Genomic DNA, 24,618 nt, shown 5'->3' on the forward strand with positions numbered 1-24,618 from the left:
TGCTTCATGAAGAAATTCAGAGCAGGCTTACAACACTTAGGAGAGCTGAAAACCTTCTGAGGAAGTAAAGAAGGAAGGAGCAAACAACATCACACTTCTACAAAGATCTCTTCGAATTTGTGAAAATTCTGTTCACGAAAAAGAGTGGACATCCCTCAGTGTCAAAGGATGACCTGGAAGAACACCTGAAAGGTTCATGCACGGATGATCCACACCGGGAAGAAGTCACGCTCCTACGTGACATGTAACCAGTCAATCCACCAGAGCACGAACTAGATATCAGTCCACCTAGGTGGAGTGAAGTGGACAAAACCATGCGTAGAGCAAGAGCTGTATCATCTCCATATCTCAACAGAGTTCCAAACAGGCTCTACAAAAATGCACCAGATGTCCTGTGATTCCTCTGGAAGCTGATGAGAGTTGTGTGGCAAAAGAAGGAGACGCCAATGTCCTGACGGAGGGCTGGAGGTATCCTTATCCCTAAGGAAAATGACTCACCAGAGATCAGCCAGTTCAGAAATATAAGGCTTCTAAATGTCAGGGAAAAACCTTTAGTGTGGTCACTCACAGGTTGGCAGGTTACCTGCAAAGAAACAACCTGGCTAACACTTTAATCCAGAAAGCAGGCATAATCAGGCTTCTCCGGTTGTGTGGAACATGCCAGTGTCATCTGGCATCAGATCCAGGTTGCCAAGAAGGAGCGCACGGATCTCCATTTGATGTTCCTGGATCTCATGAATGCTTTTGGCTCAATCCCTCACAACCTCCTGTGGACAGCCTTTAACTACGTCAGGATCCCAGCAGCTCTCACATCCCTTATCAAGGCCTACTTCCAGGGCATCCAGCTCTGCTTGACAACAGCAGAGTACACTATTCGTTTTGTGAATTGTTTTGTAAATTGTGTCGGTAGTATGGCCCAAGCAGAGGGCCGCCCCTTTGAGTCTGGTCTGCTTGAGGTGTCTTCCTCAAATCATCAGAGGGAGTTTTTCCTTACCACTGTCGCCTGTGTGCTTGCTCTGGGGGACGGTAAGGTTAGACCTTACTTGTGTGAAGCACCTTGAGGCAACTTTGTTGTGATTTGGCCCTATATAAATTAAAATAAATTGAAAATTGAAAATACACTACAGCATGGCAACACCGGGATGTGGGAATCATGGTTGGCTGCACCATCTCCTGGCCTTCACTTTTGCTATGGAGGTCATCATCTGGGCCTCTCGATGGGTGGTTGACGGACAGTGGATAAAGCAAGTGCTGAAGCTGCCACTGGTGACAGCCTACATGGATGACCTCGCAACACGCACCAAAACTAAGGCTAGCACTGTACAGCTACTTAGAAAGCTAAAGGAAACCATAGAACTGGCTCATATGAAGATCAAACCAAGCAAGTCCAGAACCATCTCCATCGTCAAGGGGAAACTGTCAGAACACCGCTCCCACATTGGAGAGGAACCCATTCCAATGGTCTCTGAGAAGTCTATGAAGAGCCTAAGTCATTGGTACGATGCCTTCCTCAAAGACAAAGAGCAAGTACAACAGCTCAGGAAGGAGTTTGCCAGTGGCCTGGAGATCATCGATAGAACTCTGCTTCCTGGCAAGCTGAGGCTCTGGTGCATGCAGTACGGACCACTTCGACATCTTGTGGCCGCTTATCCTTTACAAAGGTCCACTCTCAAATTTGGAAAAGCTGGAGAGACTGATTAACTCAAATGTTTTGGAAGTAGCTTGGCCTTCCCAGGTGTTTCAGCAGCATTTGCCTATACGGCAAAGGGGCATTACTCTTGCACATTTCCAGTCTAGCAGTGGAGTACAAGTGTCCCAAAGTCAGACTGGAGATGATCTATTTGTAGCCAAAACTGCCCCCATCCTGGCCACTGGGAGGAGATGGGCCCCATTGGCTGCAACTGACCAGGCAAAGGTCAGACACAGACACACAGACCTTGTGGGCAGTGGGTGTGCAGCAGGAGAAGAGTGGTTTTGGTAGTGGGGTCAGTACACCAGCGTGGATCAAGGTCACACCATTTGAGAGACTCAAGCTGGTGGTCCAGGAGGTACATCGTCAAGAGGAAGCAGCAAGGTGCGCACAAGCTGTGGTGCAGGTAAATCAAGGGCAGTGGATGACATGGGAAGGAGTGGAGAAGAGGAAGCTCTCCTGGACAGAACTGTGAGAGATTGAGGCATTCAAGGCAAGCTTTACCCTCAGGGGTGCCTACGATGTCCTGCCTTTTTCTGCAAGCATAAGTGAGTGGTATGGCGAAGACCCCACATGCCCTCTATGTCCGAGTCCAGCAACACTGAAACACATCTTGGTGGGATGCAAGACCGGCCTCACCCAAGGCCACACAGCCAGGTGTTAAAGCGTCTTGCAGCAGTGCTGGAATTTCGGTGGACAAGCATGAACGCCCTTCCTCCCCCGCCATCCCATTGGCAACCAACACCATTTTTCCATGAGGGTGAGGAACAAAGCAGCCTTGTTAAGACCAGACAGTGGTCAGCTGGGCAGAACATGGGAGTGTAAGGTGCCTGCAGACTTGGGCAAGAAACTCTGCTTCCAAACTGATATCACATCCTCCAACGTATGACCACACCTTGTTCTGTGCTCAGCCTCGCTCAAGCTCATCTACATCATCGAGCTCACGGTGCCCTGGGAGAGAGAAGTGGAGGAGTCCTACAAACGGAAGAAAGCTGAACTTGCAGCCGATGTGCAACAACAAGGCTGGAAAGTGAAGGCACACCCAGTGGAAGTGGACTGCAGAAGGTTCGTAGCCACTTCAACATCCATGCTACTCAGGGAGATGGGAGGCCCACCGGACCTCTCCAGGGCTGCTGAGAAGGGGAGCCAGTGGCTGTGGATGAAGAGAAATGATTCTGACTGGGCCTTCAAGTGAATTGTTGGCATCTAGGGAGTGAACCTGGGATGCTGGAATTCACTGCTGAACCCTTTGGAGGTGTCGTGGGCCTATCAGTGAAGCACGCAAGAAAAAGGGCACCTACTTGACAACCGAAAGGATGCCATCACACAACTGACCACCCCACAATCTCATTAGTGCCTTAAGTATTGTTTGTGTGTGTGTGTTTTTAGGGATAGCAACATCTAGTCCTACACAACAGAGTCTTGAAGGTTAGGGCCCCATCATAATCTACAGCACATGTTCTAAAATACATAGTGTAAGTGCATTTGGGGCATGTCCAACTCCACTTTACTGTTTATAAAGTGCATAATGTCAACACAACATCGATCACTGGCTGTAAAGCGGTTGTATTTAGTCACTTAATTAGTCATGGGTCTGCTGTTTTTGGCATAACTTGACATAAACATGTCATCTGTCATCCCCTTTAAGAGCTGCTGTTTGTTGGAACATAGCACACTGCTGTTTAGACAGTGGCCTGACGTGAGAACTTTTGTGGTGGATTAACAGATCTGTGCATAAATTGTCAAAGTGCATGACAGGTGAATAGCCATGAGGCAGTAAAGCAGTAAGGGAAATATTTTATTTTCCATTAGTGTTTAGTTTTGCTTCATTCAGAGGAAAACATACTCCAAACACAACTTGTTTTGTATATCTCAAAAAAAAAAAAAAACTAGATGGATGATCAAATCTAAAACATAAAAATGTTTGTGATTTCTTGGTATGAATGGAGCATGGTGGCTTAAGCCCCATTTACACATAGAAGGTAAGAGCTCCCAGAAGCGTCCCGGAAGAGTTTTTGGCCGTCTTAAGGATCAAACGCCGTTGTTAACGCCATTGCTAGGGGGCGTGGCTTAGTTCCAGCTTTACTGGGAATCGTCGAAAAAATTATTCAACATGTCGAATAATTCCGGGAGCGCTCCCGGAGAATTTGCGTGACAACGGAGACAACGCGAACAATGGCATTTGATACTTTTTAATCGCTGTTTCATCCTGCCCCTTCCTGTAGTGCCGCAGTTTACACCGCCGTAATTGGCGGCCGGCGTTGTATCCCTAACCAACGGCGTGTAAAACGGCGACAGAGGCAGACAAAACGGCGGCGCTAGCGAACAGTATGCCGTTCTACATGCCACCGCGTTCCAAACGGCTGATGGGCGGCGGTCAGTATAAAAACGCTAGCGCGCTGCATGCAGGCCTCTCACTCGCGGCCAGCTCCAGATATTTTTGCAGAGAAGCTCCAGTATGCCTCCTAAAAGAAAGTTGGCAGCGGCAAGGACTTAAAGAAGAGGAAACCAAGAGGTCTGGTTCAGAAGCAGAGGCGAGGCCTGTGGTGGAGACGGAGCAACACGTTGAGGAGGGGGAAAGGAAGGAGAAGAAAAGGCTGAGGATGATCTCCCTTCCCCTGCAGTGATAGAGGCATGTATTCCTGCTGCTTCAGCCTATTATACTCTGGGGGCGGTGCCTCTATGCAAATGATCCTGGAGTAACGCAGGATTTGCCTGGATAAAAACCTGGGTATTAACCAGTGGTACACAGGGCATTATCGGCGGCAGCAGAACACCGCCGTTCTCACGCACATCTTAACCTGTGATTGTAAAGGATGGAACTGGGTATTAACCCCAGTTGCCTGACGTGTGCCGGATGCTACGGTGTCAAAACGGCGCTTTATTCGGCGGATTTAGCGGCGTTTTATCCGCGTATTTGCGGATAGTACGGCGGTCAAAACACCGGCGAAATGCTCCGCCCCTTTCCACCGCAAAAACAGCCGGAACTACCGCGAAATTCGGTCTACGTACTACTCGCCGACAAAACCGTCTATGTGTAAATGGGGTTTAAGTGGTTAGCACTGTTGGCTCACAGCAAAACGGTCATGGTATTGATTCCCACCTGTAGCCTTTCTGTGTGGAGTTTGCATGTTCTCCCTGTGTTTGTGTGGGTTCCCTTCGGGTGCTTGGCTTCCTCCCACATCCAAAGACCTACAGGTTAGGTGGGTTGGAAACTTTAAATTGTCTGTAGGTGTGCATGTGGGTGTGAATGTGTTTGTTTGTCTATATGTGGCTCTGTGACAGACTGGTGTCCTGCCAGGGTGTACCCCACCTCATGCCCTATGACTGATGGTATAGGCTCCAGCTCCCCGTGACCCTTAATTGGAGTAAGCGGTTGAAACTGAGTGAGTGAGTGGTATGAATGGATTCATAATTAAGTCACACAAAAGTCATATGATGAAGTCATACACAGTCAGAAACACTTTAATATCTTACTGTATAAATCAACCCAGTCTCACAGCAAGTCGTGATTCAGCAGCACGAAATATACAATAATATATTGGTTTGTGATATTGTGATGAAAAGCACCTCATTTTCATCACGGCAGCACAAATTCATTCTAATTCACTCCGTGATGGCTGCATGAAATTAAAAGAAGCGGGGGGTCGGGTGGTTATGGTTAGGGGAAGGACTAGGGTTAGGTTATGGTTAAGGTTAGGTTTGGGGGTAGGACTAGGGTTAGTAATAGTGAGTTTAAAAAAAACCCGTCACGAGAAAAATGTGAGACTGGGCTGTATAAATAGCTGTAAAACTCAAATTTCGGACCAGGTTGTTGATGATCTTGGCACAGTTGATTTTTACTGCCTGTTTGTTGTGATTTGGCGCTATACAAGAAAAAAGTTGATTGATTGATTGATATGCTCCAACACTGTGCCTTGCGACACTTTACTGAGCATAAGTAATCTGGCTATTTAAAGAACGTGGGTGCCGAGCGTGAAAACTAGCAATGAGACTTGCACTGTGCACTGCTTTCTGCTTGGTGGAAGATTGGGCTCTAAGTGTATGTGCCATCTCATTCGCCCAATTTCACCCAACACTGTGTCTGCATGTGTATGGCCCAAAGTGATGAACCCACCACTCATCCTAGTTTCCAAATTGATCAGTAAAATTAGTTTAATCTACTTAAACACACTCGATTTTTCATCAACACAACCAGACTGATGCAGTAAGGAGTCAGATGGGAGTAGGAAGCTTCGCCACTCCGAGTTGTTTTGTCAGGATATTCACGCCTCTCATGTCAGATGCCAACAGCAGTAGCTGTGTATCAAATCATCCATCACCATGTGATGAACATAATCAGCATTTTCCTCAGCAGATGATGTTGAGGCCTCCCACATATGGATTCTTCTTCATCCGTATGTGGCTAATGAGAAAAAGAAATGTTTATTTTCTCAACTATTCCCTACCTCCAACTCTTAAATTCTTCTATTCTTGGCCTGAAAACAAACAACCTAGTTCGTCATGCTCACAACTGAAATAAATCACCAACAGACTGATGCATACCTTGCATGCTCTGCACTCTGAGATACAAGTTTATATTATGAATTATGAGTGATTATTGCCAGCAGTACAGGTGGTGAGCTTCAAGGGACTCCACATGGTCGAATAAGTATTTTTGAACATTTATAATATGTATGTCGCAGACATGAACGGGCGAAGCTCCTCAGCATCTCACCATGTCATTTAGGTCCTTCAGACTTTTTCAGTAAGTGCTTGTGAGGAGCATATGCATGGCTAAAAATCTTAAGCTTCTGGGGGGCTTTGCCCCCCAACTACAGCCCTCATAACCCCCTGCCACTTTCAGCATTTTCTTTATTTGCATTCTCACATGCCTGGAAAAAGAGTCCTCACCATCTCATTTAGGTCTGTGACACTTTATTTTCAGTAAATATGCTGGGAGCATAATCATGTCAAAAACCTTCTGCCCGAAAGTAATCCTCACCATATAATTTGGGTCCTTCAAACTTTTTTTCAGTAAATGCTTCTGAGGAGCATATGCATGGCTAAAAATCTTCAGCCTCTGGGATGCTTCACCCCTTGGGCCCCCCAACTACGCCCCTCTTAACCCCCTGCCACTTTAAGCATTTTTTATGTTGATATAAATTCAGATTCTAACTTTTCAAGCTACTTCACAGTAGGGCTGCACAATATGGCCAAATTAAGTGAACTTTCAAGTCTTCTTTTTAAGAAAAACCTTCCCTGCACCACTCCATCAGGAAGCTGTGTTTTATATTTTTAATTAATTTATATCAAGTTGTAGAGATTTGCTATCAGTCTGAGGTTAAGGAAGATCATTTTAAACATTAGAAAAAGGCTGTTTACTCACCAATATAACGAGGAGTCTCTTCTACTAAGTTGGATTACAACTTTTTGTGGAACACAGCACCAGTTACTGTGCAGGATGGACCTAGCAGTCAATATGTGTAACCAATTTCAAAATGGCTCTTTTCAACCAGACGTGGTGCCGTGACATGTCAGTCATCCGGTTGGCACCAGGGGTGTCCAATCAGATTTCAGGGGAGTTCAGTGCAACCTAGCCCGACAACCAGCCTGAATTGGGCCGGATGCTGGCCACCATTTAGGAGTAGGAATTCCGACTCCTAAATGACCAATAGGAGAGCAGCGCTTGCGCCACACCCCCAAACTTAGCCAAAGTGAGGCTGACCAACACTGACGTCAGCATCTCGCCCACCAACCAATCACAGGCTCGGAGAGAGAGAGATGGGTGTCCGGCCTAATTCAGGCTGGTTGTCGGACTAAGTGCAACCCAGCTACAGCCATGCCAGGAAGTGTTAAACATTTGACATTTCCTGTTTCACTGTGGGCTCAAAATTTGGCACTTCCTGTTTCAGTCTGAACTTACCACCGAATTCCCATGAGATTCCACGAGATCACGTCCACTGTCAATCCAGGAAATGTTTGACATTTGACATTTCCTGTTTCACCGTGGACTCAAAATTTGGCACTTCTTGTTTGGGACTCCCTGTACCATGAGCGAGCTTCACGCCACTGCGCATCGCTTTGCTCGTATTATGACTTCTTTGTGATGTCATTTTCACGTCACTACACCAGCTGATCACTATTGGTCAGTATGAGCTTTTTATCAAATCTCTTATCCACATTTGTAGCAGATATATAACGGTAAAAGAGCTTGTTGGACTATGTTTTGCTTGACCTTGACCTTTGACCAATGTGTTCCAGAAGTTAATCGTCTGGAGGCACAAACCCAAGTAATATTCCCACCAAGTTTGATGAAATGATGTCCAGCTGTTTTTTTAGTTATTTTATTCACACACACACACACACACACACACACACACACACACACACACACACACACACACACACACACACACACACACAGCAGTGATTACAAGACAGTGTTCATGCTGCAGTAATAAATGGATAATAAATGCATGGCAGTTTTAACTGAAGTACTGTCACACCCTCATCAGCAGGCTACGTCCACGTGAACAAAAATGAAAAAAAAAAAAGGAATTTCATCCATTCATCCTGGGATTTAAAAAAAAATCCCATCACACAAGAACTGTTTAAAACAAATCTCCATCCACATGAAAGCACAAAATACATTGTAAAGTGCTGTCAAGAGCATACAAAAGCAACAGGTGATGATGTAACGCTAACCATATAGCCAAGTTGGCCAATGAGAAACCTGGAAAAAAGACAAAAGCTCTGTTTTCCTTGTCGATATGTAAATAAACACTGAAAGGTGGTGGGGGGGACGCAGGATGCTGGAACCTATCCCAGCAGTCATAGGGTCTGAGGCAGGGTACACCCTGGACAGGACGCCAGTCTGTCGCAGGTTAGTTTAATATGTTTGCTTTATTAAACACATTTCTTGGCAGTTGAATGTAGTAACCAAAACCTCCACATGACTTCTGTTCCTGACTGGACTTCAGATAAAAGTGAGCTTCAGTAACAGGCTACAAAGACAGACTGTAGCCCCATCAATTAATAGAACTTTCCTTTTTGACAAGTTAACAGTTTCTTGAGTTGATCCATGGACACATTTCCTTTAGAGATTTGCTTTGGCTTAACTTAATTCTGATGAAAGATTATTTTGGTCTATAAATTGTGTGGCTCCAAAGAAAACCACCCAAGCAAAACTGTGAATATATCCAGCGTAGAATTCCTGAAAAACAACAGGAGCTTTGTGTGGTGAAATGCTGCCATTAAAAGTCAGAGAGGGGAACACAGAGCGAGAGATGCTTCTTACAAGGTCGAGTGATGACACCTCTGTGTTGTGCTTTAGACATGTTACAGTGTAGCAGCTATGAACCCATTTAGGCTTTTTGAGCTGAAATCGTCGGACACAAAGTGAGACGATGTTAAGCTTAAATTCCTGTAAAGGTCATTTTCATGTCAAAATAATCCTTTAAAAATTAAGAAGGAAGAAATACACTTGTTTAAACCGTTTCAGATGTTGCAAGAAATGGGATTAGATGATTAAACAAATTCCAGTAATGGAGTATGAACTTTTTCTTCTGTTCAGCATGATTTCCTACACTAATCTCTCTGTAAGATGTGTGCCGGCCAGACCGCTGCCACCACACATCTCTCATTAGTGGGCATGTGGGTGTTGAAAGTTTGTATTTTATGTACGTCCTATCGCTCATCCTGCCTCTCTTCTTTTCCCTGTGGTATCTGATGGCGCTCTGGCTGACCCCCGGACGCTGTCTTCTTTTTCCCCACATCAGCCACGTTCTCACCACATCATGCTGATGCAGAGGGGAAGGCTGTGGTCGGGCAATTAACTGAGCTGCTGTGCCGTGCCAAACAAAACTTCCTCTGCTGTTTTTACAGCAGAGTCCTCCAAATTATGGTTTTCGTGCATGCAGGGAGGAGAGCTTGGCCATGGCTTTGTCACACTGTCACATACACAGCCTCAGATGGAGAGATGCAACGTTCAGAACAGGATCAGCAATATCATGGGCTGAAACTCCCATGTTGAACTTAAATACCTTTTGAATAAACTCCTTTCATGTGACTAGCTTCTTGGAAAACGTTCTTCTCTGCACAGGTTCAGCAGTCGGTTTCACTAGCTGATGTATGACATAAAGACTCTCTACACACAGGCAGCTTAATGTTATTTCAGAATCTGTCAGTGGAATCAGCAACCACAGTAACTGTGCCAAGTTCCTTTTCGTGTAAATTCAGCTCTTCCAGCAACATTTCCCTTCCTCCGCTGTCATACCCCTTTCTCTTAAATAACCCCCACTGTTCTGACATATTCAGCATCTCTAATTTAAACCTGTCTCTGTTTTGACTTTTTGCAGCTTGCAGCACCTGTCGACCAACTAAATCTATAAATTTTATAATTGCACAAACACCCAGCATCAAACATTACATTTGGTTTTCTCAGGAGCTGGTGTTTCTCCATGCCGTGCAGCTGCACTGCTGACCGTGCATTAGTCATAAAGGAGATATTGTATGTGCACAAGGAGAGGATGAATTAATTTATTTGCTGTTGGTAAATGTCTGTGGCTTTGCAGGACCTGAATGCCCTTCCTGGTACCATGACTTTGCAGGTGCATGGGCACTAAAAGCTGAGAAGTTTTCTCAGCTGCTGTCATTTCACACGATAAAGGTGGTGACTGTTTGCTGCACGGAAAAAGCAAACAACCATTATGGTCGAGTCTGCTTGAAGGTCAGGCTGCATCTGCTTGTCCAGTTTTTCTTCTTTTCCTCAGCATTCCTATTTGAAGACTAATCCTGATCCTAAACAAGATACAGAAGTTAAACAAATATGTTAACACGAATAATTCTTCAGGGCAGCACAGTGACTTAGTGGTTAGCACTGTTGCCTCACAGTGAGAAGGTCATGGGTTCGATTCCCACCTTTGGCCTTTCTGTGTGGAGTTTGCATGTTCTCCCCGTGTTTGCGTGGATTCTCTCCGGGTGCTACGGCCTCCTCCGACATCCAAAGACATGCAGGTTAGGTGGATTGGAAACTTTTAAATTGTCCGTAGGTGTGCATGGGTGTGAATGTGTTTGCTTGTCTATATGTGGCTCTGCGACAGACTGGCATCCTCTCCAGGGTGTACCCCGCATTGTGCTCTATGACTCCTGGAATAGGCTTCAGCTCCCCACAACCCTTAATTTGACTAAACGGTTGAAGATGAGTGTGTGTGTGTGTGTGTGTGTGTGTGTGTGTGTGTGTGTGTGTGTGTGTGTGTGTGTGTGTGTGTGTGTGTGTGTGTGTGTGTGTGTGTGTGTGTGTGTGTGTGTGTGTGTGTGTGTGTGTTTGAATAATTCTACAGCCTTGGGCCATAATCCTGAAAGTGACTGTGTCACACTATCACCTAGGGTGGCAAAACATACCACTAGTTAGGTATACGAGGTCTATTAGAAAAGTATCCGACCTTATTATTTTTTCAAAAACCATATGGATTTGAATCACGTGTGATTACATCAGACATGCTTGAACCCTCGTGGGCATGCGAGAGTTTTTTCACGCCTGTCGGTTACGTCATTCGCCTGTGGGCAGTCTTTGAGTGAGGAGTCGTCCACACGCTCGTCGATTTTTTTCATTGTTTAGGAATGGCTCAGAGACTGTTGCTTTGTTTGATAAAAATGTTTTCAAAACTGTAAGGCACAACTGAGTGGACACCATTCAATAAATTCAGCTGGTTTTCGGTAAAAATTTTAACGGCTGATGAGAGATTTTGGTCTGGTAGTGTCGCTTTAAAGACGGTCCACGGCGCCTGACGGCGATCTGCGCTTCGAGGCGGCAGCGTCTCGCCGTTTCAAGTTGAAAACTTCCACATTTCAGGCTCTGTTGATGCAGTAAGTCGTCAGAGAACAGAGAACTTTCAGAAGAAGTCGGCATGAGGAGTTTATTCGGACATTCCATTGTTAACGGTCATTTTGTAATGAAAGAACGTGCGGGCAGAGTCGCATGTCGGGCTGGACCCAACCGCGGGGGGTCGCGGCAGGAAAAACACCTCCGTTGGAAATCTTAACGGGCAAGTTGGAACATGCCCAAGCTGTTAAACAATTTCTCAGTTACTCTCTTGTTGAAAGCCATCAAAAGTCGCCTGAATTTTACAAATGGTCTTCAACACGGAGGTGTTTTTCTGGTCGCGGCGCACACAGATTTGCGTCGTCGTCACGGAAACGACTCGGCGAATTTGCGCGCACGTTCTTTCATTACAAAATGACCTTTAACAGTGGAATGTCCACATAAACTCCTCATGCCGGCCTCTTCTGAATCTTCTCTGTTCTCTCACGACGTCCTGGGTCAACAGAACCTTAAATTAGGATGATTTCAGCTCGAAACAGCCAGACAACGTCGCCTGGGAGCGCTGCGCGACGTCCCGCTCCGTGGGAAGTCCTTACACCGACAGAAACACCCCATAATCTCTCATCAGCCGTTAAACTTTTCACAGAAAACCAGCTTAATTTCTCGAATAGTGTCCACTCGGATATTCCTCACAGGTCCAGAAAAAATTTTGATAAAGCAACGCGCGCCGTCTCGAGCAGCGTGTGAAACAAAGGAATTCAGCCGAGAGGGCGGGACCACATCTCACTCAAGGCCTGCCCACAGGGAAATGACGTCACCGACACGCGTGAAAAAACTCACGCATGCGCACGAGGGTTCAAGCATGATTGGTGTAATCGCATGTCATTCAAATCCATATAGTTAAAAAAAAAAATAAAAGGGTCGGTTTATTATCTAAGAGACCTCGTATATCCCTAGTTAATATTTTTGTATGGTGGCCATCACCCAGCTCCAGGTAGGAGTCCATTGGAGGATTACACAGGGGTCAGCATTTAAAAATGCTCCAGTCAAACTGAAAACTATACCAAGATTCCAAAAAGGTATACTTTGGGCTATCTATGACTGAATATGATAGAGTTATAGGCAGGAGTGAGATGGGGGGGCAGCAAACATTGGGACAGGGGTCAAGGTCAGTTTGTAACAGTTAAAGTTACTCCAATTTGTGGAAAAAGTGATGCAAATTATTGGTTAAGTTAATAGAGTTCTAAAATGGAAAAATTTTCACCATCTGTCATGCTTAGTTATCATGTTGCAGGGTAACCTGTTATATGTCATAGAATCCATTGGTCATTGACCTTGTTTGGCCTTTGCTGTGCAGACCAAGCATTCAACACAGTCAAAACTGTTTCATCTAATTTAATTTAGGCAAAGCCTTGGACCGAACATGGACATAGGTTGATGTAAATTTTCAAGACTTTCAACAAAATATTTATTGAAATGGGCAGAGACAACATCAAACACAACCTGAGCTCAAACTCAAATAAATTTGATAAGAGAAATATATTGGCAGGAAACATGTATTCTTAATGCTGTGTGTTATTTTCACACTGACACTAATATTCTGCCTCCGATTTAAAGAATATTGTGGATTCTCAATCACAGACAACAGCCGACATAAATCTGAGTGGAGCGCTAAGCGGCCAATTTCAGCACAACACATTACTTACACTCACCAAAAATATAAACGCAACACTTTTGGTTTTGCTCCCATTTTGTATGAGATGAACTCAAAGATCTAAAACTTTTTCCACATACACAATATCACCATTTCCCTCAAATATTGTTCACAAACCAGTCTAAATCTGTGATAGTGAGCACTTCTCCTTTGCTGAGATAATCCATCCCACGTCACAGGTGTGCCATACCAAGATGCTGATTAGACACCATGATTAGTGCACAGGTGTGCCTTAGACTGCCCACAATAAAAGGCCACTCTGAAAGGTGCAGTTTTATCACACAGCACAATGCCACAGATGTCGCAAGATTTGATGGAGCGTGCAATTGGCATGCTGACAGCAGGAATGTCAACCAGAGCTGTTGCTCGTGTATTGAATGTTCATTTCTCTACCATAAGCCATCTCCAAAGGCATTTCAGAGAATTTGGCAGTACATCCAACCAGCCTCACAACCGCAGACCACGTGTAACCACACCAGCCCAGGACCTCCACATCCAGCATGTTCACCTCCAAGATCGTCTGAGACCAGCCACTCGGACAGCGGCTGAAACAATCGGTTTGCATAACCAAAGAATTTCTGCACAAACTGTCAAAAACCATCTCAGGGAAGCTCATCTGCATGCTCGTGGTCCTCATCGGGGTCTCGACCTGACTCCAGTTCGTCGTCGTAACCGACTTGAGTGGGCAAATGCTCACATTCGCTGGCGTTTGGCACGTTGGAGAGGTGTTCTCTTCACTGATGATGCGAAGGAGATGTGTTGCACTGCATGAGGCATATGGTGGTCACACCAGATACTGACTGGTATCCCCCCTCAATAACACAAAACTGCACCTTTCAGAGTGGCCTTTTATTGTGGGCAGTCTAAGGCACACCTGTGCACTAATCATGGTGTCTAATCAGCATCTTGATATGGCACACCTGTGAGGTGGGATGGATTATCTCAGCAAAGGAGAAGTGCTCACTATCACAGATTTCGACTGGTTTGTGAACAATATTTGAGGGAAATGGTGATATTGTGTATGTGGAAAAAGTTTTAGATCTTTGAGTTCATCTCATACAAAATGGGAGCAAAACCAAAAGTGTTGCGTTTATATTTTTGTTGAGTATACTTTGAAATCTAAGATGTGTTTTCTGTCTGTTGACTCCACATCTGGGTCTTAGCAACATGCTTAGCAATACCGGCTGGTGTGACAATAATTAAGCTGGGTGCATTGTTTAAGTAGCAGACAGTAAAATTACATGCTGACAGGTGGTTCGGTTAGGACACAAATGCAAGACTCACAACTCCGCGGCCCCCACTCCTACATTGGAGGCATCAACTTCCACAACGAACTGTCGTGCGGGGTCAGGGAGGAGCAGCAGGAGGGCCGCTGTGAAGCAATTTTTTAGGAGTCGGAATGCCTCATCACATTCTGGCGACCAGACAAATGGGCGGAGGGATGAGGTGATAGCATGCAGGGGAGCAGCAACTGTACTGAATCCTTGAATAAATTTGCGATAAAAATTAGCAAAACCTAAAAAATCGCTGCACCTCATTACGGGAGGTGGGAACCGCCCATTCTTGCACTGCCGCCACCTTTGCGGGATCCATCTTAATCTCCCCTGCGGAAATTACAAACCTAAAAAGGATTTATGAAACTCACATTTTTCTGCTTTCGCAAACAGGCCATTTTGCAATAATATTTGTAACACTTGGCAAACGTGGCGGAGAAAATGAGGATATCATCCAGGTAGACAAAAACAAACTTATTCAGGAAGTCTCGTAGCACATCATTAACCAAGTTTTGGAATACTGCGGGCGCGTTCGTGAGTCCAAATGGCATCACAAGATATTCATAGTGACTGGAGGGTGTGTTAAAGGCCGTCTTCCATTCATCACCTTGTTTTATTCTTACCAAATGATATGCGTTTTGCAAGTCGAGCTTAGTAAAACTTTGGCTCCTTCCAACAACTCAAACGCGGAAGAGATTAGAGGCAACGGGTAACGATTTTTTTTACTGTGACCTTATTCAAACCGCGGTAATCGATGCAGGAACGGAATGTTTTATGCTTCTTTTCCACAAAGAAGAAACCTGCCCCTGCCGGAGATGAAGATGAGCGTATTAACCCTTCCGCTAAGGACTCCTGTATGTACTCATTCATAGCGCAGCGTTCTGGTGCAGATAGGAAAAATAGCTTTCCTCGAGGTGGAGTCGCCCCAGGGAGAAGCTCAATGGCACAGTCATAACTGCGGTGCGGTGGTAATGATTTAGCTTTTGCTTTACTAAAAACAGCTGCGAGATCATGGTATCACTTGGGGACCCCAGTAAGATTCGGGTTGATTCCCTGCGAACTACAGACAGTTTTTGGCAAACATACATTGATACATGATGGACTCCAAGAAATAATCTCGCCTTTCACCCAATCGAAGTTAGGTCCATGGCGTTGTAGCCAGGGGTGCCCCAGAATGATCGGGTGAGTCATATTATCCATTATATGAAAGCTGATTGATTCAGAGTGAGAGTGGGAAATTAGCATTTTGACAGACTGAGTGCGGTGAGTGATTTGACCAAGCACGTGACCATCCAAGGCACGTACCACAGGAGGCGAGGGAGCTTAAACGTCTTAAGGTGAAGGAGCCTGGCAAGAGAGGACAAGATCAAATTGGCATCAGAACCAGAATCTACAAAAGCAGATATGTCTATGGCTGAATGGTCAGATGTTAATTTGGCTGGGATTATATTTTGAGTAGAAACAGAGGCGATGGAATTAAGACTCACCTGTACCTCGGATCTTGGCCGCACGGTGGCACCCCTGGCTTGACAATTGGAAATGAAGTGTCCTAAATGTCCACAGTAAAAGCAGAGGCCGTCCTCACGGCAGCGCTGTCGCTCCGTTTGTGACAGGCACATTCTCCCCAGCTGCATTGGCTCCTCTGAACTGTGTGGTGGGGGGTCAGGCCGAGTGTGAGTGGAGGAGGAGGAGTAACGGGCTGGAGGCCTCTCCGTCGGGTGGTCGGGATTGCGGTTTGCTTGCCGTGGACGGTCCTGCAGACGGCGGTCAGTACGAAAGGCCAGTGCTATTAATTCATCTAGATCATCCGGCAAGTCGGTGGCTATTAATTGATCCTGGATGTCAGCAGACAGACCCTGGAAAAAAACATAGAGGAGGGCCGCTGGGTTTCATTTACTCGGCTGCGAGAATGCGAAAGTCGATCGCGTAGTCTGTTACCCGGTGGCTGCCCTGCCTCAGCCTCATGAGGGAGTGCGCTGCCTCGCATCCTGGAGCTGTGTGCTGGAAAACTTGTTGGAGAGCTGTGGTAAACGCCGGGAGAGAAGCACAGGCGGGAGATTGTCGGCTCCACTCCGCTGTTGCCCAGGCAGCCGCTCGACTGGAAAGGTGAGTGATCATATACGCAATCTTTGTTCTGTCTGTCGGTAACATGGGGGACATTAGCTTGAAGTGGAGCTCACACTGTGTAATAAACGGTCTGACGTCGCCGGATTCACCAGAGAAACATTCCGGTTGCAACAGTTGGTTACAGAGCACTCGGGCTGATGCAGGAATCAGTGCGGCTGCTAACGGCCCCAGTGAAGGTGGGCTGGAGACCCCGGTGGCCGCGTCCGACGAAGCCTGAGGACTGAGTTGCGCCAGAAGCTGACTCATCTGCACGCTGACTGTGGACATGAATGTGTCCTGGCGTTTAGCAAGTTCGTTAAACCCAGAACTCAGCTTAGCGAGCTGGTCTTCCTGCTGCGCGAGTTGCTGGCTGTGGTGTCGCACCGCCAGCTGAAAGGGGTCTGAGCCTGCTGTGTCCATCGTTGGCCAGATTGATCTGACAGGTGGTTCAGTTAGGACACAAATGCAAGACTCACAAACACAGCTCTGGTTGACAAACTTTAGTGGTGTGACAAGCAGTGGTCGGTACACAGGTAGACAGTCCAGAAAACACAGCAGCAGTATTATTATCATCAGGCTTAATCGTGGTCGGAACAAATGGGCAGGAGGTCGAATACACTATGAGGCAGGCATGACTATGGAACACAAACGAGAGCTGGAAAGAAGGCACAGGGCGCATCAATCTGGCAAAGAAACAAAGCAGAATGAGCAGTATATATGCACCCCAGTGATGAGCTGAAAATTGAGAACAGGTGAGCGTGAAAAGCACCAGAAAGGGGGGCGTGACCTGGGAGAGAGAGAGACAGACACGCCCACCACCAAGAAAGGCAGAAAGACCTAAACAGAAAAGAATCCAACAAGAAGATAAACAAAAGAGAAGACAGCCTACAGACAAAAACAGATTACAACCAAGAAAGAAAAGCAGATCAAACACACCCCCTGACACATGCAAGTTTTTTACATTTTAGCCACTGTTTTTGTTTTTTTGAAATGCCTGGGCAATGCGAGGCAGTGAGTTGTACCAAGAAAGTGACAAAGAAAATTCAATTCCATCACGAAATTAAAAACAAAACAGAATGCAAAATTTGGGCAAGCATGGCCCTCCTCGGCACAGGCCAGTATTTCATAAGGCATAATGATGACACACCAAGAGGATTATGCATCTGGCCATTGTGTTGGATCATTTTTCCATCATCCAGCTTCAAGTTGGTACTGATGAGATGCCAGTGCTGCTGCTGCTAATTTGGGTTGATATTCCTCCCAGTTGAAATTATCCAAGTCCTCTGTTGAAGGCCACAGTGAGGCCCCAACAACAGAAATATAACTAAATTCAAACAAATAACTTAAATCTGGAATTCAAGAGCAAATACCACTCACAAATACACAATGTATCTCTATGGTGAAACATGTTGACAGTCGCGTATTGTCTGATCTGATGTGGAAGCAAACCAGAAGTGATGTTGCCATGACCAAATCAATTCTTCCCCCACACTATTTTAGATCACATCATGTAACCATTCAAAATGGTGGCGCCCTTCTGTTCTAGAGGTCCTCATGGTGGATGAAGCGGATACTGATCTGACACAGAAGCAAACCAGAAGTGACTTGCTGTGACCAAATCAATTATTCTGCCACTCTATTTTACCAAACATCGAGTGACTCACTTGATGTTCAGTATTAATCATATTACCTCAACCAATAATTTGCATCACTTTTGACCAAAATTGGAGCAACTTCAACTTTTGACCCCTGTACAAACTGAAATTGACCTTTGTCACAATTTTTACTGTTTTTACACCGTAACTCCATAGATAGTCCAAACTATATAATTTGGAATCCTTGTGATCAGACAAAATAATGTGGTATAATTCTCAATATGATCAGAGCATTTTTAAATGTTAACCCCTATGTAATCCTTCATGACTCCTATCTGGGTATGTTTTGGACAACTGGAAAAGTAACAAAGGATCAGATGGTGGAAGCTAAAGGAGGAAGACTGTTGTGTGAAATTCACTGAGCAGGTGAGAGAGGCACTGGATGAAGGGGAAGCAATTTTGGACAACTGGAAAATACTGCAGATGTGGTGATGGAGACAGCTAGGAAGGTACTGTGGCTTCTGGACAGTGGAAGGAAGACAAAGAGACTTGGTGGTGGAACGAAGATGCCCAGGAAAACATAAGGAGAAAGAGGTTGGCACAAAAGAATTGGGATAGTCTTAGAGATGAAGAAAGTAGACAGAAGTACAAGGAGATGTGACATAAGGTGAAAAGAGACGTGGCAAAAGCTAAGGAAAAGGCATATTGCAAGCTGTACAAAGAGTTGAATAGTAAGGAAGAGAAAAGGACTTGTACTGATTGGCCAGACAAAGGAAAGGATGTGCAGCAGGTTAGGGTGGTAAAAGATGCAAAAGATAATGTGCTAAGTGAGGAGAGTGTGTTGAGAAGGTGGAGGGAATATTTTGAGGACCTGATGAATGAAGAACATGAGAGAGAAAAAGGCTGGATGATGTGGAGAGGTTAAATCAGGAAGTACCAGAGATTAGTAAAGATGAAGTAAGGACAGCTATGAAGATCGGCAAGGCAGTCTGTCCAGATAACATTCCAGTGGAGGCATGGAAATGTCTAGGAGAGATGGCAGTGGAGTTTCTAACCCAATTGTTTAATAAAAATTTGGAAAGTAAGAGGATACCTGAGGAGTGGAGATGAAGTGTGCTGGTTCCTATTTTTAAGAACATGGGTGATTTGCAGTAACTACAGAGGCATAAAGTTGATCAGCCACAGCATGATGTTATGGGAAAGAGTAGTAGAAGCTAGGCTTAGAAAACAGGTGAAGATCTTTGAGCAGCTATATGGTTTCATGCCGAGAAAGCACTACAAAAGCAATGTTTGCTCCGAGAACACTAACCATGAGTGAAAAAAGTTTTTGTGTTATCATTAATATTCTCTGAAAAAATGGCCAAAAAAAAAAAAAAAAAAAATTCTGCCAGGGTATGGCAATTTTTGAGCACAACTATATGAAGAGGATGAAAAGTGGAAAGGCAGTTGGTCCGGATGACATTCCAGTCGAGGCATGCAAACATCTAGAAGAGATGGCAGTGGAGTTTCTAACCAGATTGTTTAATAAAATCTTGGAAAGTGAGAGGAGCCTGAGAGGTTGCCGGATGAGATCAGACATGAGTCTTCATGAACTATGATGTTTGCAGATGACATTGTGATCTGTAGTGAGAGAAGAGAGCAAGTTGAGTCTAGCCTGGAAAGTTGAAGATATGCTGTGGAGAGAAGGGGAATGAAAGTCAGTAGGAGCAAGACTGAGTACATGTGTGTGAATGAGAGGGAGCCCAGTGGAATAGTGCAGTTACAAGGAGTAGAAGTGGTGAAAGTAGATGAGGTTAAATACTTGGGGTCAACTGACCAAAGTAATGGAGAGTGTGGTAGAGAGGTGAAGAAGGGGTGGAGTGGGTGAAGGCAGGGTGGAGTGGGTGCAGGCAGGGTGGAGTGGGTGAAGAAAGATGGCAGGAGTGATTTGTGACTGATGAGTATCAGCAAGAGTGAAGGGAAAGTCTGCAAGACAGTAGTGAGACCAGCTTTGTTGTACGGCTTAGAGACGGTGGCACTAACAAAAAGACAAGAGACAGAGCTGGAGATGGCAGAGCTGAAGACGTTGCAATTCTCTTTGAGAGTGACGAGAATGGACAGGATTAGGAATGAACATATCAGAGGGACAGGTCAGGTGGCACAGTTTGGAGATAAAGTCAGAGAGGTGAGATTGAGATGGTTTGAACATGTGCAGAGGAGGGACACAGAGCATACAGAGAGAAGGATGCTGAGGATGGAGTCACCGGGCAGGAGGAGAAGAGGGAGGCCAAAGAGGAGGTTTATGGATGTGTTGATGGAGGACATGCAGGTGGTTGGTGGGACAGAGGAAGATACAGAGGACAGGGTGAGATGGAAATGACTGATCTGCTGTGGTGACCCCTAACAGGAGCAGATGAAAGAAGAAGACTCTTACCTGGCTGCAGCTCCCACCCTGGTATGGATGTCATACATTTTTCAAGTCTTTATAAATAGGTGACCAAAGACCAAAATGCCATATCAAATGTTTTGAACCATGGGTGGTCGTGACCAATCTGTCTGGGCCACAGACTATGTTCTAAAGCCCGTTTTACATTTGGGATGAAAAACATTCTATTCTGGCATTATGTGTGGAGAAAAAAAATGTGGAAAAGCTAGAAATACAGGTCACTTGTTTGTGGGTGAAGTGTGGAAAAAAAACACAGTGGATGATTTCCAGAATGCTTGACATTGCAACTTGATTTAATATGATTTCAGAAACATGATGCAAAAAATGCATGAACAAAGTGACACAGAAATTCTACATGACAGAACCTCAGGTGTAACTGTCAAATCTCTGCCATTTTCAGGTTGATTGCCATCTGTAAATGTACTCAGCTCAAGGTAAGAAAGTGTTTCTGAATAAGGAACTGAAGATGTTAACATCTGTCCCTCTCATCAGGTTAACAACAATGGCTTGGTATCTTTCCTGAGGGAGGTCTCTCAGTTCACACCTGTCGCATTTCCGATCGCTGGTGACAGGAGGGTTGTGGCACCATTCTGGGCTGATGTGGACAACCGTCGAGCAGGGAGGGTGTTCTACAGAGAGAGCAAAAACCATTCTGTCCTCGAGAGGGCCTCTGCAGATGTCAGGATGTACTTTTCAGAATTTTCCAGCTTCAATGCTACTTGGGTCCTCATCTCTACATGGCACCAAGTTACTTTTTTTGGAGGCAACTCCCTCACACCGGTACAATTCACACTTCACTCCATCTTCTCTACCAAGTGGTTACTGCTGAAAGAGGGTTATACATGCTGTAATCTACTGTGCTGGGCCATCTACCCTGCCTTCAGATTATATACGTGGTGTGTCCATAAAGTAATGGTCCTTTTTATTTTTTTTAAAAACTATATGGATTTCATTCATATGTTTTTACGTCAGACATGCTTGAACCCTCATGCGCATGCGTGAGTTTTTCCACGCCTGTCGGTGACATCATTCACCTGTGAGCACGCCTTGTGGAAGGAGTGGTCCCGCCCCCTCGTCGGATTTTCATTGTCTGGAAATGGCGGAATGAAAAGGACTTTTTTTTCCATCAGAATTTTTTCAGAAGTTGTTAGAGACTGGCCCCTGGAAACCATTCGAAAAAATTATCTGGCTTTTGGTGAAACTTTTACGGGCTTCACAGAGAATAAGGACTTTAACTACAGCTTTAAGGACCCCTTTAAGGATGGTCGGTGCGCCGCGCTCCGAGCTGCGACGTCACGGCACAAACCACTGGATCATTTCTAAGCTGATGGCTCTGGATACGAGACCGTCGTGTGCTCTTTCTCTGGTTATCACAAGAGCTGGACATCAGCCATTTTCCGGCAGATTTCACTTTTAACAAGAGATATTGTCATGGAAAGCTGTGCGGAGGCTTCACGCGTCACGACCGATTCGCTGATGAAGCGAGACAAAGGAACACCTCCGTTTTGGAGTGTTAGAGGACAAGTTTGGACATATGAATGAAATCCATATAGTTTTTAAAAAAAATAAAAAGGACCATTACTTTATGGACACACCACGTAAACCTTGTGTGTTTCTATACATCTATTTTTATATGTACGTCTTTGTCCAGCTTGAAGAGGCTGAATTGTATCCAAAAATGTTTTGGGTAAGAGGCAGGGTCTCCAAATTATGAAGACCCTGTCTTCAGGGTTCACCAATACCCAAGGATTATCTTTTCTTTGAATACCTTTGTATCCTGAAGGCAGGATCTCCATAATTTAGACAACTTTTATTCATGACAAACAAGTGATGTCTTCTTCTTCTTTTCCCAAATCTGTGTGGAATTGATGTGTCCTTTTGACTTTTTCCACACAGTCTATTCCTGCTCATCCTCTCAACTCACCCTCGTGTCAATCAAGTGTTCCTTTAGTCTATCCCTCCAGCTCCATTTCACTACTCTATCCATGCAACTCCATAGAATTAAATGGGCACATGCTGTGATTCTGTAATTTATTATTTTGTCCAGATTCACAACTCCACACATTAATCTTGGCATTCTCATTTGGGGTTCTCCCAAGCCTATTCTGCACTCCCTTCAGTGCCCATGTCTCAGCCTCATACATTATTGCTGCTTTTTCCACTGTCTTGCACATCTGATGTTTAACCTTTGCCTTAATTCTTCAGTCACACACCACCCTTGACACTCTCTTCCAGTTGTTCCATCTGGATCTAGACTGTACTCGCCAGAGTCTATAGACATTTACTTATCTTAGTATTATGTGAGTGGGCTGTCAGATACATAAAGTAAAACTAGCATATATAATGGATTCAGGTGGACCAGTGAATTTTGTCCGTCCAAACGAAATCCAGTATACAGTGAGGAAAATAAGTACGTATTTGAACACCCTGCGATTTTGCAAGTTCTCCCACTTAGAAATCATGGAGAGGTCTGAAGTTTTCATTATGGTGCATGTCCACTGTGAGAGACATAATCTAAAAAAAATCCGGAAATCACAATGTATGATTTTTTTTAATAATTTATTGGTATGTCACTGCTGCAAATAAGTATTTGAACACCTACCAACCAGCAAGAATTCTGGCTCTCACAGACCTGTTAATTTTTCTTTAAGAAGCCCTCTTATTCTGCACTCTTTACCTGTATTAATTGCACCTGTTTGAACTTGTTACCTCTATAAAAGACATCTGTTCACACAATCAATCAATCACACTCCAACCTGTCCATCATAGCCAAGAACAAAGAGCTGTCTAAGGACACCAGGGACAAAACTGTAGACCTGCACAAGGCTGGGATGGACTACAGGACAACAGGTAAGCAGCTTGGTAGAAGACAACAATTGTTATGGTTGTTTATTAGAAAGTGGAAGAAACACAAGATGACTGTCAGTTTCCCTCGGTCTGGGATTCCATGCAAGATCTCACTTTGTGGGGCAAGGATGATTCTGAGAAAGCACAGAACTACACAGGAGGACCTGGTCAATGACCTAAAGAGAGCTGGGACCACAGTCACAAAGATTACATTAGTAACACATGATGCTGTCATGGTTTAAAATCCTGCAGGGCAGCAAGGTCCTCCTGCTCAAGCCAGCACATGTCCAGGCCCATTTGAAGTTCACCAGTGACCATCTGGATGATCCAGAGGAGGCATGGGAGAAGGTCATGTGGTCAGATGAGACCAGAATAGAGCTTTTTGGAATCAACTCCACTTACCATGTTTAGAGGATGAGAACAACCCCAAGAAAACCACCCCAACCGTGAATCATGGGGGTGGAAACATCATACTCTGGGGCTGCTCTTCTGCAAAGGGGACAGGACAACTGCACCGTATTGAAGGGAGGATGGATGGGGTCATGTATTGCGAAATTTTGGCAAACAACCTCCTTCCCTCAGTAAGAGCATTGAAGATGGGTCATGGCTGGGTCTTCCAGCATGACAATGACCCCAAACACATAACCAGGGCAACTAAGGAGGGGCTCCGTAAGAAGCATTTCAAGGTCCTGGAGTGGCCTGGCCAGTCTCCAGACCTGAACTCAATAGAAAATCTTTGGAGGGAGCTGAAACTCCAAAGCTGAAAGATTTGGAGAAGATCTGTATGGAGGAGTGGACCAAAATCCCTGCTGCAGTGTGTTAAAACATGGTGAAAAGCTACAGGAAACATTTGACCTCTGTAATTGCAAACAAAGGCTACTGTACCAAATATTAACATTGATTTTCACAGGTGTTGAAATACTTATTTGCAGCAGTAACATACAAAGAAATAATTTTAAAAATCATACATTGTGATTTCCGGATTATTTCTTTTTTTTAGATTATGTCTCTCACAGTGGACATGCACCTAAGATGAAAATTTCAGACCCCTCCATGATTTCTAAGTGGGAGAACTTGCAAAATCACAGGGTGTTCAAATACTTATTTTCCTCACTGTATGTATAAAACAGATGTATAAAATCTGCTACATGTATAATCTGCT

General features: G+C 44.9%; 1 protein-coding gene across 1 annotated transcript in view; it reads left to right on the forward strand.

Moving 5' to 3' along the window:
• The window catches only part of sned1 (sushi, nidogen and EGF-like domains 1), a 289,365-nt gene that overhangs the window by 50,036 nt on the left and 214,711 nt on the right, over positions 1-24,618 (forward strand). Inside the window, exon 2 of the mRNA XM_034179234.1 lies at positions 21,102-21,389. Within this exon, the coding sequence (XP_034035125.1) occupies positions 21,102-21,389 (288 nt within the window). The remainder of the gene's footprint in view (positions 1-21,101; positions 21,390-24,618) is intronic.

This window comes from Thalassophryne amazonica, chromosome 10, assembly GCF_902500255.1.
Source record: "Thalassophryne amazonica chromosome 10, fThaAma1.1, whole genome shotgun sequence".
NCBI lineage: Eukaryota > Metazoa > Chordata > Actinopteri > Batrachoidiformes > Batrachoididae > Thalassophryne > Thalassophryne amazonica.